Consider the following 16,051-nt stretch of genomic DNA (forward strand, 5'->3'; position numbering starts at 1 on the left):
ATACCTAGTGCCCAGGAGAGCTGTGGTTAAGGATACTAGGGCTGCTTGTCTCTTGCTGTAGTGAAATGCCAGTGAGTACCCAGTGGATATATTGGGATATGTTACTACTTTTGTCCATAATGGTGAGACAGAAGAGATGGTTAGATTCACCTTAGGGGCTTCTGCACGCTGTTCCTGTTACCCATGCGTTTGAAAATTTGGAATCCATAAACATCACAATTATTTTACTATTCTGTGTCATCTAAAGGATATTCAGTCATTATAAGGCCAAGCCCTCTTTGGTCCACCTTTTAGCCATATTAATAAGACTTCTTCAAATATGTAAAATTCAGTACAATATCATTAACACTTAAATATATTACATTAATAATAATACCCACCATCCATTTTATTCCTTGCTTTTCTTTCTTTCTCTCTTTCTCTCCTTCTCTCCTTCTCTCTTTCTCTCTTTCTCTCTTTCTCTCTCTCTTTCTTTTTTTCTTTCTTTTTGACGGAGTCTTGCTCTGTCACCTGGGCTGGAGTGAAGTGGCACCATCTCAGCTCACTGCAACCCCCGCCTCCCAGGTTCAAGCGACTCTCTTGCCTCAGCCTCCTGAGTAGCTGGGACTACAGGCACATGCTACCACGCCTGGCTAATTTTTTGTGTTTTTAGTAGAGATGGGGTTTTGCCATGTTGGCCAGGCGGGTCTCGATCTCCTGACCTTGTGATCCACCCGCCTCAGCCTCCCAAAGTGCTGGGATTACAGGCGTGAGCCACCGCGCCTGGCCCGTCTTTTTTGGTTGTTTGTTTAAATCGTTAATATATGAAGTTTCAGCTTTACACACAAAAATAATAACATTCAATGGTTTAAAGTTGCCCCTGGTCAGATGGTTAGAAAAAGTCAGAGTCCTGATTCGTCTGTCTCTCCCTGACACTCAATCACATTCTCCTAAACCATGCCACTCCTTAAAAGAGATCCTATTTGATTTTGAAATGTGTTTGCTCTTATACACTATGCTCCCAGGTCTTCTACTCACACATGAAGGTAACAGATTATTTATGACTAGGCCCCTTCAGACTTCAGCTGTATAGGTGTCAGAGAACCAGTACTTCAGAACCATGCACACAAACTTCATCTCTCAAGGCTCTTCCTTAAGGTGCAGTATCTTTAACCTCCATCTCAGTCTTTCTATTCATATTATTTCAGCTTAGTAAGACATTTCCATGGTACTAATTACTTGGGGATATACGACGGAGTTTTCAGGTACTGAGTTCAGAGCTTTAGGGCACCCTTTACCAGTTTATCACCCTAGTAGTTTGTGAAAAGGCTGAGAGAGAAAGTTCTCATTCTTAATTCTTCTTTTCCCGAAAAATTGACACATCTGAAAAATATGTAGCAAATATTTCAATAAAATATGAGGCCAAAATATGGGAGGGGCATTAGTTAATCTCATCCTACAGCAGGAGTCTCGAATTCTTTAATAATGCGTCACAGAAAAGTGAGCAGTTAGACTCAGATTGGTGCTTTCTCTCATCTCTGTATGTTGAATGATTTCTTGATTGTATCCCTATGCCAGGTTCTGAGTCTTCCAGCAGTGCAGGCTCCTCAGGATCGCTGTCCCGCACCCATCCACCTCTCCAGAGCACACCTCTCATCTCAGGCGTAGCAGCTGGCTCTCCAGGCTGTGTGCCTTATCCAGAGAATGGAATAGGGGGCCAGGTTGCTCCCAGCAGCACCAGCTACATCCTCCTTCCACTTGAAGCTGCAACAGGCATCCCGCCTGGAAGCATCCTTCTTAATCCACACACAGGTGAGTTACCACCTGCTTTATCAGGGATACAAGGCTTTCGGAAGTTTGTTCTTATGTTTGATCTCATGAATTTGTGAGCAGGTATTCTGAAAATTCCTGAACAGGAAAGCTAGTTGCATAAACTGTTATGAAGCATTTTTATTTAGAAAGGGCAGATTTATAGCAGTATCTATACCTCTATATTTATATCTTCCTATCAATATTTATAGTGATTTGTAGATATAGATACTTCCAGAAGCATCCACTTTTCTTTTTTCTTTTACTACGGTGTCTCTCATGCATGCTTAAGAGCTAAGATGAGAGAAAATGGTGTGATGAGTTGGGATATAGTAATTAAAACTTTGTGTTTCTCAGTCTAAATCCCCAATTAGCTGGTATTATGTCAAAAGGGTTTTTGCATCCAAGGATATTTCTGGAATTGAAGTATCAATTGAGATATATAGTGACCATTAACTCTAGAAGTTGCTTTTTAACCTTGGAACTTCAGCCAGCTCCTATGAAAGGAATAAGAAACAGTGGTGGTGAAGAGAATACAGAGAGAAAATTCTTGTGTATTTTAGAAACGTCAGGCTTACACTGATTTCGTTGGGGTTTAGAAAATTGTTCATGATTATAGTTTCTTCCACGATGAATGGCCATTGGTTCTTCAGTTTTGCATTTTTTGAGTGGGTCAGTTAACTTCCACATTGATTTCAAAAGACTGAGGGCTTTGAGATTCTCACATCAGCAAAAGAACTTGGGAACATCTGCTTATATGCGGGGAAAACTTCTCAACCTGGGGCATTTTTGTCTCTGTCGCCAAGGCCATTTGGCATTATCTGGAGACATTTTGATTATCATGATCTGGGGAGAGCAGGGCTGCTATTGGCACCCAGTAGGTAGAGTATAGAAATGCTGCTAAACAGCCCCCGACGCCTAGGACGGACTTCCACAGCAGAAGATTATCTGGAACAAAATGTCGGTGGTACCATGGCTGAGAATCCCTGGCTTACAAAGCTTGACATTGACTAGTCACTTCTTAGGACGTCTTTATTAGGGACTGGCAATAAATGGAGTTGTCTTGAAAGAGATCCGAAGTTTGGTTTAGATCATTCCAGACTATTTCTTCAATTAGCTAAACTCGAAAATGCAAAACTGGGTAAGCATCTCATAAAAGTGATCTGACTCAATCTTCTCACAAACATAGTGCTACTAGTAATTAGGAAATTCAGAGAAACATGAGAACTGTAGTAAAATAGTTACTTGAAAAATTGCCACATTTTCATAAAACAGATGGCACATTCCCAAGTCATGATGTTTGATTGAGACATATTGAAAATGCTATAAGCTTGAGGGAAGAAAGGCATAATCATTTTATTGAAAACCGTTTGAAAGCTTCAGATTAGATACTTCTAAGGAGGATTTTTAGATTGCTTGTATTTTATCTGGATTACTGTAAGCACTAGAAAGAAAATTAAAAGAAGACCAGGATCATATTCTTTACTTTGGACACGAATCAAAGTACTGTCTGACTTTGTTGGCTGAAATTCTTTCGCTTTTAATTGAGATAGAGGGCTTGCAGAAAAGAAACATTTTAACCACTTGTTTTGAGTGGTTTGTTTTAAGCAAAATTACAGAGTGTTTTGTAAAAGCTCAACAGAGTATTTTTAGGGTACAATGCAGGAATATTATTTCTAATGATAGCATAGTTGTGCATGTGTATGTGTATATTATCATCTATAATCTTGTTTACAGAAAAAAGAAACAGAATATTGTTTGATGCCAAGTCCCAATTCTTATTCATTGGACCGAGTCATTTAGAGCTGTTATCAAAATATCTCTTTTGTAAAAGGATCCCAACTAAGCAAAAGGATTTAACAACACTGTTGAACAGCTTCTCCATACATATTTTTCTGATCCGACAAATGCTAGATTTAAAATATCCTAAACCAAAAGGAAATCTATGCATATATTGTATACTATTTTTGAGCAGTGAGATGCAAGGTGAATTATATTTCCTCTTTTCTAGAATATATTTATTCTGTGAATTGAAAATATGCACATGTATGTGTATGTACATATATGTATTATATATAATGCATGTTATATGTATAGGTATATCTTTAGTATACATATGTGTGTGTGTGTACATGTATCTACCTATCCAATTTCTTATATGACTTTTACTGTTGAAACTAAAGGTTTGCCTCCTCTGGGCTAGAACTCATCTCCTTTTTCTGTCATTGCTGTGAATCTAGAAACTACACCTCTCACCCTTTTTAAAGTACCTTTCTGCCAAGTACACAACAGAAATACTTGGGTGTTAGGAACCAAGATCATACGACTATTTTGCTTCTCATTTGAACTGCTCTTGGACTCATTTGCTTGTTACCACCACACTTTCAAGCTCCTGTGCAGAGGAGCCATACTTAGTTATTTTATTTTATTTGTCGCTTGCCCAGAATGGATAAAAAGTCTCAGGCACTGTGCCGGTGCTCAATAATTACATCATTATTGCAGGAATATCTCCTACCCATTATATATGTGGGATGGATAACGGAGCAGTTTTTCAGCTAATGTCATATATTTGGAATGTGGTTCATGTGCAAAATTATAATTGATAAAACATCTGTTTTGAACAAGAATAAGACAAGTAATAATTTTAAAATACTAAGGTATCTGCCAATCATGTGCCTACTAAATGAAACGAAAATGAAACTTCCTTTGTCAGCACAATTGACTCGGCTCTTACTAAGTACTAAATATTTGGCACACTGAAATCAACCCACTCACATATACCCTTGCCGTTTCCCCAATATAACCATAACTTTTCATTTTGTCTGGCCTCAGACTCAACTTTCAACAGGCTCATTTCTAACTTAGGACCTCTTGCCTGTTCTTCCTTTGCTTTTCAGGCATCTGGATGAGTGAGGTGTCACAGAGGCTGTTTTTCAAAGTTTTCCCTGTATAACATTTTCATTCTTGCAAGGCAAGCCTGGAATCTTGGGTTTGGTCTTCCTCTGGTTGTCTTGGACTCAGCCTCCTTTTGGAAATTTTTAGCAGAAAGCTCAGCTTTGTTGGGCTATTTTACTTCAACTCAGTGCAATCCAGAAATGCCAACAGGCATTGGCATCCCTCAAAAACTTGTTAATGTTCATATATGTTATTTTGATATTTTGCTTGGCCGTTATCTGGTGCAAGTTCAAGACTGTGTTATGTAAGGTCATGTCATTTGCAGGGACTTCACTTTGGGGAGCCTTTTAGAGCTGTTGTCTTTCAAACGCTTCCGATGGACTTCCATAACTCGATACTTTTATTTTTATCAGGACTTCTAGCATCTATTAATCCAAACTTCTTACACTTTTTCTATTAGATGAATCATGAATTTTGTGTTCTGTTTATAAATGTATCTTTGCAAGGTCTAAGTTAATCCTTGTCTACCCATAATCAGTAGCTCCCTTATAATTTGACTATCACCTTCTAAAGACTAGGAAAAGAAAATCTCTTTCTCTCACCCCTTCTCTCTCTTTTTAAATAGTTACCCTTCTTGACGGAAGGGTAAATTCAGAAATACTTTTGTATTAGAAACCAAGAGCATGTGATTTCTTCACTTCTTGTGTGAATTGCCCTTAGTCCATTTCCTTGTTACCAATACATGTAGAAGCTTCGTGTGAGGAGGGTCCATGCTTAGTTATTTTTTATTTGCTTTTTTTTTTTTTTTTTTTTTTTTTGCTTTCCTGAAATTGATGGCAAGGTCTTAGGCACTGTGCAGGTGCTCAATAATTACGTTATTATTGAAATAATATCTACTACCCATTATTCATGTTGATGTGGATAGTAGAGCAGTTTTTCACCTAATGTCGTATATTGGAGAGGAATGAGCATTCTGCATTTAATCCTTTTCTCTGTGCCTGCTCTGCATTCTCTGCCCTGGCTTATTTCTGTCAATGCACTCTCCTCACCTATGCCAGCACCCATGCCAAGGCCTGCTGAGCGTGCTTGTGCAGTTTCTGACATGAAAACCTCCTCTAGGCTAACTAGGCCGAGGGCCAGCCAGTCCTTTTTTCCTCTTTAGTCTTCAGCAGCTGTCATTCAAACTAATTGCTTGTATTCAGTGTAATTGCATCTGGATTGGTAGAAATCCTAGAATATAGAGAGGCTGTCATTGCCTGAATTGAAAACCAATCGTCACCTATCCCGGGTCCCTTAGGAAATTGCTTTGTTCTGTTCTCTAGCATCCATCTTCTTTCATGTTTCTCAGTTCTTGCCATCTCTCCTTGGCGAGCATAAAAATCAATCTTTTGTACTCCCTTCTCTTTCCAGAAGAACCTGCCATCTCTCTCTACTTAAGTGAATCCTTAGTGCTTTTTATGTGCAATTATTTAGAAACAGCTCCTTCTTCTAGCCCACTGCATATTAATCATATTTCAAATGGAGCATCTAGAATTTATCAAAAGACACATGAATGTTTTGGGATTATGTTTTAAAATTCTAGTTATGATCAGTTTTTCATACTTCCTTAGTTTTCATTGGGGTAAATCAAAACCATACAGAAATATAGTAAAAAAATATAGTAAAAATCCTTTCTTTTTCTTTGCATTGTGCATGTTCATGTGTATGTGTGTGTGTGCGTGTGCGTGTGTGTGTGTGTGTGTGTGTGTGTGCACAGCATGAGACTTATTTTGAAATAATTCCAGATGGAGTTGTATGCCTGTCTTTGTGATTTTGTTTTTAAGTTAAGTACCTAGAATTTTTGTCTTATCTTTTTGAAATATAGGACAAATGAAACACAGGAAAATTAAACATTAGAACACTAAATGGGCTGATAGATTTTTTAATATTGAGCTTTTAAAATTCATTTTTCAAATGGTTGATTTGGGAGGAGAATGGGTTGCAGTTTTGAAGCTAGAGGAGAGCTAGTTTTCAAAAAGAACATTAATTTAAAACAATAAAATGCATCTACGTGATAGGAAAACAAGTGCCTGGAAAATGAAGAACATAAAAAAAGAGAGAGCAAGACCAAACAGTTGATTTTGTCACTGTTTTGCAAATATAATTCTGGCACATTTGCTTCCCCATCACAGCACATTATTGTTGGTTATGAAACTGATCAGGATTTAGATGTGTTTCTGAATATGCAACATTTAAAGTTTCTTGTTACAAACACACAAATATATTTTGTGCTAATTGTCAAAATTTGTGCTAATAATGGGGAATACTAACCTCTGGTTACTGTTCCTAAGTGATCTGAAGTCAAGGCTTTTGCTCTCTACGAGTGAGCATGTTGTTTGGCCTTACCACAATCTCAGCATTTCCCTCCCCAACTTACTCCATTTTACTTTCTTAATTTATTGAACTATACAGTATATAGGAGAAGTGCATGACCTATGCACATCTGAAGTCCAGACCTTAATAAATTTTTGCATATGTGAAAATTAGTGTAAACTTCACTCAGAATAACACCCAGAGTATATCTAGTCTTCCTTTCGGTTTCCTCAGGCTCTCCCAGAGGTACTACTATTCTGACTTCTGTTACCGTTGATTAGTTTTCCTTGATCTTGTAGGTAATAAATGAGATTTCACAGTAGATGCCCTTTTGTGACTGATTTCCTTTATTTACAATATTCGCTTAGTTAATTAGCTTAGTTCCCATGTTATAACAGTCTGTTCTTGTATGAATATCATATGTACTTTTTTTCACTAGAACATTTCATTTTCTCTGGGTCAGTTTTTAAATTCTTTACCTGTCTTCCTTTTTTTTTTTTTTTTTTTTTTTTTTTTTTTTTGACAGGGTCTCACTCTGTCACCCAGGCTGGAGTGCAGTGGCATGATCTTGGCTCACTGCAACCTCCCTCCTGGGCTCCAGTGATCCTCCCACCTCAGCCTCCTGTGAAACCACAGGTGTGCACCACCATGTCCAGCTAATTTTTTGTATTTTTTTTTTAGAGACAAGGCTTTCACCCTGTTGCCCAGGCTGGTCTTGAACTCCTGAGCTCAAATAATCTACCCACTTTGGCCTCCCAAAGTGCTGGGATCATAGGCATGAGCCACCATGCCTGGTCCTTGCTCCCTTTTGTTGCAAATTTTTCTCATGTGACTGAAGATCCTTAGTTGTTCTTTATTTATATTGTTGACGAATAAAGCTGTTGTTCTTTTCTCTGCCATCACACGCTTCTTACCCTGGATAAGAATACTCATGCAAGCCTTGTGTATCAGAACAATGTATGGATTGAGATGCTTTAGAATATGTGCTAGGGAAGAGCTCAGCATGCTGCCTCCACCAGCTCCCTTATGCCACGATAAGGAGGACCTTCCACTGAAATATTGACCCCATCCTGGGAGTCCCATTGTCTCTAGGTATTTTGCTCAGATTCCTAGAGAATATTTCTGTGACTTCAACTTGTAAACAAATATTCCTACTGCTCCTTTTCCAATAAGGTTACAGGATTTACTGAAAAGGGAAGAGAAGACTCACAAGTAGTTCTATGAACAGTTTGCCAATCCATTTCCCCATGTTCTGATGCTTCTCATTATTTATCTGTCAGTACTGGGTGTTACTTTACCTTGAAACACATCCTTCACCTCATCTGACTTCTCATTCATTGATTAATAATTTTCAGTTACGACACTTTTTTTTTTCATCATTACCCAGTTGTTCCATGTACTCATTATGTAAAATTGGATAATTCACTGCAGTTATTTGGCATAATGGAAAGTGAATAGACTTTGAAGTCTTACTGACCAGGGTCATTTTCTAGTTCTCTCATTTACTGTTTTTTATATTTTTGAATAAGTTGCTTGGTCCCCCCGAGTCCTAATTTTCTTTAAAGTGGAAATGAGAATACACATCTGCAGGTTGTTAGGAGAGCTAAGATCATACACGTAAGGTGCCTGTTACTGTGCTTGCCACATGGAAAATCAGTTTGTTCTCTCCTTTACACTCCCACACCCCCTCCTTTACTGCACTTTACTCTTCTCCTTTCAGCTTTGTATTCCCATAATTTTTCCAGGAAGGGGACTTCATTTTCTCTTCTGAAAAGCAGAGAAATGATACCTTTCTTCCTCACAGGAATTGTAATGAGGCTCAAATGATGCTATTTTGTACACTGCAAAATACTCCTCGAAGACAAAGCAATACTATGATGAATAGCAGTATTAATAATAGCAAACCATGCCATCATTTTATAAGGAAAAGAATGTATATTAGCTTTCCCATTACAAGATTATTCTGTGATGTACTACGTTTAGAATCTAAAACCCCGGGTATCCTTGCTTATGTCTATTTCAAGAAATGAGTGAATGGATGTGTTATGTTACATTGTATATTTATTGGAAGAACTGATAATGATTCTGAATTGGTGACAAGGCTTAGTAGCGGCAAAATAAATGTATTGGTAAATAACTTGTGACTGAATGTAGCCGGAGGTGTGTAACTAGAAAGCAGTCGTTACCCTTCAGTGTATGTTATCTCACTAATGGCTGTGAGGTGCAGCACAGCAAAACATCTAGCTTTGTAAAGATTGCTTCTCCACAGGCCTCTCCACTGGGTACCTCCATCCACAGATACATTTAGCTTTGGCAAAGCTCCCTGAAGGTTGTCGATTTATTTGCCGCTTCTTAAATTGCTATGGGCTCCCACTGTCACCTAGCTTAAGCTATGGGTCACAAACAGTAAGGCCTTCACACTGGTGAAGGTTTTAGGGTCTTACATGTCCACTGCCCTGCCCCTTTACCTTAGGTTACTTTTTGAGTGTCTAACAGAGTGATTCTTTATGTCATAGGAGAGATTGAGAAGCTTACCTGGACTAAGCTCTGATTCCATTGCAGGCCAGCCCTTTGTGAATCCCGATGGAACTCCTGCAATATACAATCCACCCAGCAGTCAGCAGCCCCTGCGAAGCGCCATGGTGGGGCAGTCCCAGCAGCAGCCGCCACAGCAGCAGCCCTCCCCGCAGCCCCAGCAGCAGGTCCAGCCACCACAGCCACAGATGGCAGGCCCTCTGGTCTCTCAGGTAAGGGGCTGATTGGAAGGCCGGGAAGGGAAGTACCCTGAGATGAAGGCTGCATAGTCCTCAGAGCAGCACTGAATCAGGGAGAAGGGTATATTTTACACTCAAGTCTCATAAATAAAACCTGACAGCACAGAGTTCTTTGCAGATTGACAGGATTTTATCTGGATCCTTAAGTTTAGATAGAGTCGAGTGCCCCATCCAGTAACTTGCAAGTTGAAGGCACGAAAGTAGGGAGAATAAATGATTTTTTCTTAGGTCTAAATGTCCTTTTTTAAATGTATGGAGAAGCCTCTGTCAGAGACTGAACTCTAGGTCTTTGCATCATCTTCCTCCCCCATTCCCATCACAAATCAAATGCTCATATCTGCAAAGAGTCAATATTGAATTCTTCATCAATGGGAAGAACAGAAATCAGTCAATTTCAAGGAGGACTGGCTGTTCCTACAAACTCCTCTTAGAGAGTTGCGGAGCCACCCTCCTTTGCTAGGAAGACACATAGATGTGTCCATAGAAACCCAAAGTATCTCAGGTAGGCTGCCAGAGTGAAACTCATTTTAAATTTGTGATATTACTTATTTGTTTTGGGGAAATATTTTCAGACCCAGAGGATCTAACCAACAATATCAAACGTACATCAGTAACTTCTTAAAGAAATAATCACTAAGTGCAAATAAGCCTCCCTCAAGTATGTCTGGCTCTGGTCTTTCAGAACCTTGACTTTTCTTTGGTGGCTAGTTGTCCCCTCTGGAGCACACTGAACCTCAACAGCCTCTGAAGGACAGTGGTGTACATCTTGTGAGATTTCAACCCCAGTGCTTTTCTGTCACCTGATCGATTTTTTCTTTCCCCCAGTCTGTCCAGGGACTGCAGGCTTCCTCCCAGTCAGTGCAATATCCGGCAGTCTCTTTTCCTCCCCAGCACCTCCTGCCTGTGTCTCCAACGCAGCACTTTCCCATGGTACTGTATTATGTGTATATGACATTTTCCCCTAGGAGAGCATCTTCACTGATTTTAGTACCTTTTTGTGTGCCACTGGCTGACACTGAGTGGGTGCCTGGGCTGACTGTGAAGGGGTATGTGTGAATGTCTCATTTCTGAATATTACAGCCCATCTCTGCAAAACAATGGTTTCCTTTCTGTCATCTTTCTGTCCCATGCTGGGTGCTTCTGTGGTCTGGTACCCTCTTAAGAATATACCAGCTAAGCAGGAACTGAATGCCTTCAGAGTTAGAAATCAGGAACAGAAAGGTACAGGAACTTTGCATGATGGTTTGGGAAAGATCTCAAAGCTGGTGTTGGGATGGGAACCATTATCACCCTATGCTCCTGATGTAGGTGTCCCTGGGATTCCAATCTCCCAATTTTCTTTCATTTTTCCCTCAAGTCACTAGGTCACTTCGAACAACAGATTAAAGGATGAGCATTGCTCCTAAATTTCAGATCAGGCCGGTGAACAAATACTCCCTCATATAGTCATGTAATCCCACCCAGCCTGTTGGCGATACTGGTCCTGGCTCCATCTTTGCAGCAGCACTGGGGGTGATGAGTGTGGTTGGTTCTGCCTTAGGGGTGTTCTGGAGAGGCAAATTCTGTGGTTTCTGCTGGGAAGACAAGCTGACCCTTCGGGACAGAACATCAAGCCCTCCTTGTGTGCAACACCATCCTGAGGAGCCTGTGCCTTCAGTGGAAAAATAATAATTTGTTTCCATTGCAAGAGAAATATTTGGATCAAAATTGTTGCCATCTCTGACTCTTGGGATGATTAAAACCTGATTTGTCATGTTGTGTTCTCTTGTTATGTTTTGGCTGAAGAATTATTTTATTTTGTTTTTTCCAAATTGTACTTCCTGTCTCTCCCACAACTCCAAGAATATGTCCTGTGTGTCTGCCTCAGAGTGCCTCTTTTATTACCAAGCTGATCCTGCAAATTCCCTCGTTCATTTCCGTGACTTGCAGCGAGACGACGTGGCAACACAGTTTGGCCAGATGACCCTGAGCCGGCAGTCCTCGGGGGAGACTCCTGAACCCCCATCAGGTCCTGTCTACCCGTCCTCCCTTATGCCACAGCCGGCCCAGCAGCACAGCTATGTCATCGCTTCTACAGGCCAGCAGCTTCCTACAGGAGGATTTTCAGGCTCTGGCCCTCCCATCTCCCAGCAGGTCCTCCAGCCCCCTGCCTCACCACAGGGATTTGTGCAACAGCCTCCGCCTGCACAGGTAGGTGTGCTTCCTCATGCCTGTGACCTACAGCTGATTTCTCATGCATTTTGACCTTTATCTTTCTATGTAGAATATAACCAGATTCAATTCCTCCTCCCTTTCTAGTCTATATTAATATTCCTCACCAACAGGAAGTAGTGTATTTTTTCATGCATCAGTTGTTTGAAGTTATAGGGCTCAGAAAGTGAGTTGAATGAAACTGATCCAAGTGCCCATGAAAACCACAGGGGAATATCCCATTTTCCAGGCTGCTGGTACAGGGACCATAAGAAAGCATTCTCTCCCATGTGATATCCTGCTCAGGGGATTGCCCAGGAAGGAAAAGCCATGGGGAAGGGAAAGGTCTGCACCTAGGGGACTTTCAACACTCTCTTGCTGCTGCTCCAAAACTGTGTTCTTTCCTTTCTTATCAATTCACAAGCATTTTCTGGGGCTAATCTGCTGCTCCAGGCAGGAGCTCTTCTATGAATATAAAGGAGGAAGGTAAGCTGATATCCATGGTCCTTTTCTCTCCCTAAGGGGAAGCAGAGCTCACACGTCTCTCACAGGTAGCCATTAATCATATTTAATTGACTTGAGCATGTAAGACACCACAGATCACTGATTTTTACTGTCTTCTCAAAGACTGATTATGTGTTACTGTTCACCACCAAACATCTCTGGTGCTCTCTTGGGCATCCCTTGCAGAATATTAGAAGTGATTACTGTCAAGATATAAAATGCACAGAGGCATTTTCTGGTCCATTTTCAAGGCACACAGATCCCAAGAAAATTCCATCCTAATTATGAAGTATTGCATGGAAAGAGCTGTTTAAAGTGCAGTGTCACCTTCGTATCATTTGTTTCACTGCCTTAACATCTTGAAAAAATTATTTTCTTTTCAAGCCGCACAAAACCCTCTACCATGAAATAATTGTCACTAAATTGTTCATTTTATTTTGAGTGATTAATTAATAGTTCCTCTTCAGTTGCCTTCTCTGTAATATTTCTTCACAAGTGGGATCTTAAAAGATGCGTAAAATAAGTTTAAGTTACAGGAGGAAGGGTTTCATTAATGTATATATACTTTTACCAATAAATTAATAACTTCGAACTTAATTATTGGGAAAAAATAATTTAGCTCTTTTGGCCTAAAAAGTATTTAAGTGTCCTTACTAATTTCTGCTGTCAAACAAAATGTAAGCAGAATGTTTAATTAAAGATCTTTAAATAAATAAATAAATAAATAAAATTTAGCCAGGCTTGGTGGCTCAGACCTTTAACTCCAGCACTTTGGGGGGCTGAAGCAAAAGGACTACTTGATCCTGGGAGTTTGAGACCAGCCTGGACAGTACAGGGAGACTGCATCTCTGCAAAAAAATTTTAAAAGTAGAGCTGAGTGTCGTGGCACATTCTTGTGGTCCCACCAATTTAGGAGGCTGAGGTGGGAGAATCGCTTGAGCCTGGGATGTCAAGACTGCAATGAGCCGTGATGATGTCTCCGCACTCCAGCCTACGAAACAATGCAGGACCCTATCTCAAGAAATGAAATAAATGAATGAATAAATAAATAAATAAATAAATATTTTAATAGGAAAGTCTTTCTTCACGGAAGGGATTTCAATATTAATCCGCTGCAGAAACAAAAGCAATTCATAACCCCTGTTGTGTCTGTGACAGAAATACTTTCATTCCTTCTTTAATGAGTTTTATGAAAGATAGAAAGAGAGGGAGACAAAACAGGTGTCCATGGTTCATAATCGGTCTAGACATTTAGGAAATTCTTTTTGAAGAATCACAGATAAAGGTATAGGCTATAACCCATTGTAACTTTCAATTTAGTAAACATTTTAAAATCTGATTACCCAACTATGGAACAATGAAAATAACTTAGTTCAGATTCAGCCCACAACCATATGTGTAAATATGTTAAATTTCTGCAGAAAATGAATCTATTTAATAAATGTAAAGTTCAATTTCATCTGACTCATCATGTATGGTTTCTAAATGCCCGCTGGAAAGGTGAAGTGAAAAGCACATGGACGAGACAAAGAGGGATTTGAAGAAGGGAAATGAGGGAAGTGCATATTTTTTATAGTTTCTTCTTTCTTTTCTCTTCGAATCCACTCATTTTTTGGATTCTCCATATTTTAACACGATTGGTTGAAAATATACATTTTCATCCTTTGGGGCTATTCTTACTCTTTTCTCCCTTCACCTCTCTCCTTTCAAACCTTTCGTACTGATCTTTTAAAAGATTGCCATTAACCTGGCTTTCTTTCCATCCTCTCTGAGAGAGGATAAGGATAAACCAAGAGCTTATTTGCTTCATCCGGTTGGCGATCATCATTCCTAAGAGCTGACCAAAGCGCCACCTTGGAGTGGCGCTGGATACAAGTAGCCAAATCTCTAGCACAGCTTGCAAAGGTATCACAGAAGCTATGTCTGGAAAAAGAACAATAACAAAACAAACAACAACAAAAGTTGAGCTTAAAATTTTTTCCATGCAGTTGTACTTTTATTGTAACCATTAGTGCTCATCACAAACATGTGTAAGTATAAATTCCTTCATCCCTGAGGATATTTTATGTTTTATATCGAACATAAGAAAGGAGATCAAGGAATAGCTATCACATTCATGAGCTTACATTTAATCAAGACTCAGTCTTTTCTAAAGGAGCAAAATGCTATTTCCTAAAAAACACATAAATGCTGACAAATAAATTAGATGATAGTTGTTCTTATTTTTAATATGGGTAGGCATCTGATGCATTTTGCTAGTCATCTTTAACAGCACCAGAATTTGCCAGAGCATGGCTAAATGCCATTATTACTCCAGAATTATTTGTTTTTTATTGTTATAAGCTGCCTGACCAAAAAAGAGAAGTAGTAAGAGCGAATCACTATAAGCAATGTGTACAATAACTTAGTTACCAGATACTGACCCAAGATTGCTTTAGAATCACTCAGCCTCTTGCCCTTGAATATCCATATGTTATGTAGCCACAGTTACAATTCATCATGATTCCATGAAATTGCAGAGCTACAGGTTCATACAGATTAAGTTATATTTTGTTCCCACTTTATCCTCAGGCAGTAAAATATGGTACATATGTTTCAACAGCAATATTGAAATAGAAAAGTGTTTCCTATTTGATCTGAGCAAATCAGAAAACAAAATAACCATGAAAATCACAGTTCTCAAATAATTGGCTTGTAATTTTATTCTATGTATATAATGTTTGTCGGCGGTCTACCGGGATACCTCAGTTGTCGTTTTAGAGAATATGATAGGCACAAACTCAGAAACACAGAGATGGAAAATAATTAACAAGATTAATAAGAAAGTGACCTTAATATAAATGAACTGAGCCAGGCAAAGAAGTCTATCAGATCAGGAAACATTTCATTTGGATCATGATTAAATAGTCAGAATACTTTCATTCCTTCTCAGTCATAAGAAAGTTAAGAAGGTAGCATAAACCATATTTTTTAAATCATATTTCCCCTTTTAGATTGAACAGACTTTTTTGAATAGTGGTATGTACCAATCATTCTGCAATGTGCTTTGAGAGACTGCTGTATTTCATAATTGCATTCTCTGCTCCTTTTAGGCTACAAATCAGCAGTTTTCATGTTTTACCCCTGTTTCCATTAGAAAAGCAACTCAAGTTAGATATAATATTTTAAATGTAGTTTTTTGTTGTTGATGATAACTGTTTCACTCTCTCGTTTCATCTAAAAAGCACAAAAGTCTTGCTTTAAAACAACCATTGTAGGATCACGACTAGGTCAGCAATTGAGCAGGATTTATCACAGATGGCTCATCTCTGTTCCATATGACTGGGGTGACTTGACTAGGGCTACACTCCTATGCCTGGAACTAGAGGGTAACCAGTCAATTGGGGGTACCTGTGTTCCCCACAGGGCCTCTTTCTGCAGCAGAATAGTCTGGACTTCTTTGTCTTTTGGCTGGGTTCCGTGCCTACAGATGTGGAAGCTGCAAGTCTTCTTTAGGATCAGGCTTGAAAGTCTCAGACATCATTTCTGCCTCCTGGCATTGGTAAAAG

The 16,051-nt window shown here is 39.3% G+C and overlaps 1 protein-coding gene across 47 annotated transcripts in view; it reads left to right on the forward strand.

Annotated features, from left to right (window-relative positions):
- The window catches only part of ARPP21 (cAMP regulated phosphoprotein 21), a 157,087-nt gene that overhangs the window by 89,924 nt on the left and 51,112 nt on the right, over positions 1-16,051 (forward strand). For 28 of the 47 annotated variants that reach the window (XM_038003017.2, XM_073023735.1, XM_073023728.1 and 25 more), the window contains 4 exons: positions 1,558-1,791; positions 9,598-9,782; positions 10,635-10,739; positions 11,739-11,999. In XM_038003017.2, coding sequence (XP_037858945.2) covers positions 1,558-1,791; positions 9,598-9,782; positions 10,635-10,739; positions 11,739-11,999 — 785 coding nt within the window. Of the gene's footprint in view, positions 1-1,557; positions 1,792-9,597; positions 9,783-10,634; positions 10,740-11,651; positions 12,000-16,051 lie in introns of those variants that run through there. The other 19 variants (XM_073023720.1, XM_073023718.1, XM_073023725.1 and 16 more) reach the window with 3 other exon arrangements.

The sequence above is a fragment of the Chlorocebus sabaeus genome, chromosome 15, assembly GCF_047675955.1.
Source record: "Chlorocebus sabaeus isolate Y175 chromosome 15, mChlSab1.0.hap1, whole genome shotgun sequence".
Lineage (NCBI taxonomy): Eukaryota > Metazoa > Chordata > Mammalia > Primates > Cercopithecidae > Chlorocebus > Chlorocebus sabaeus.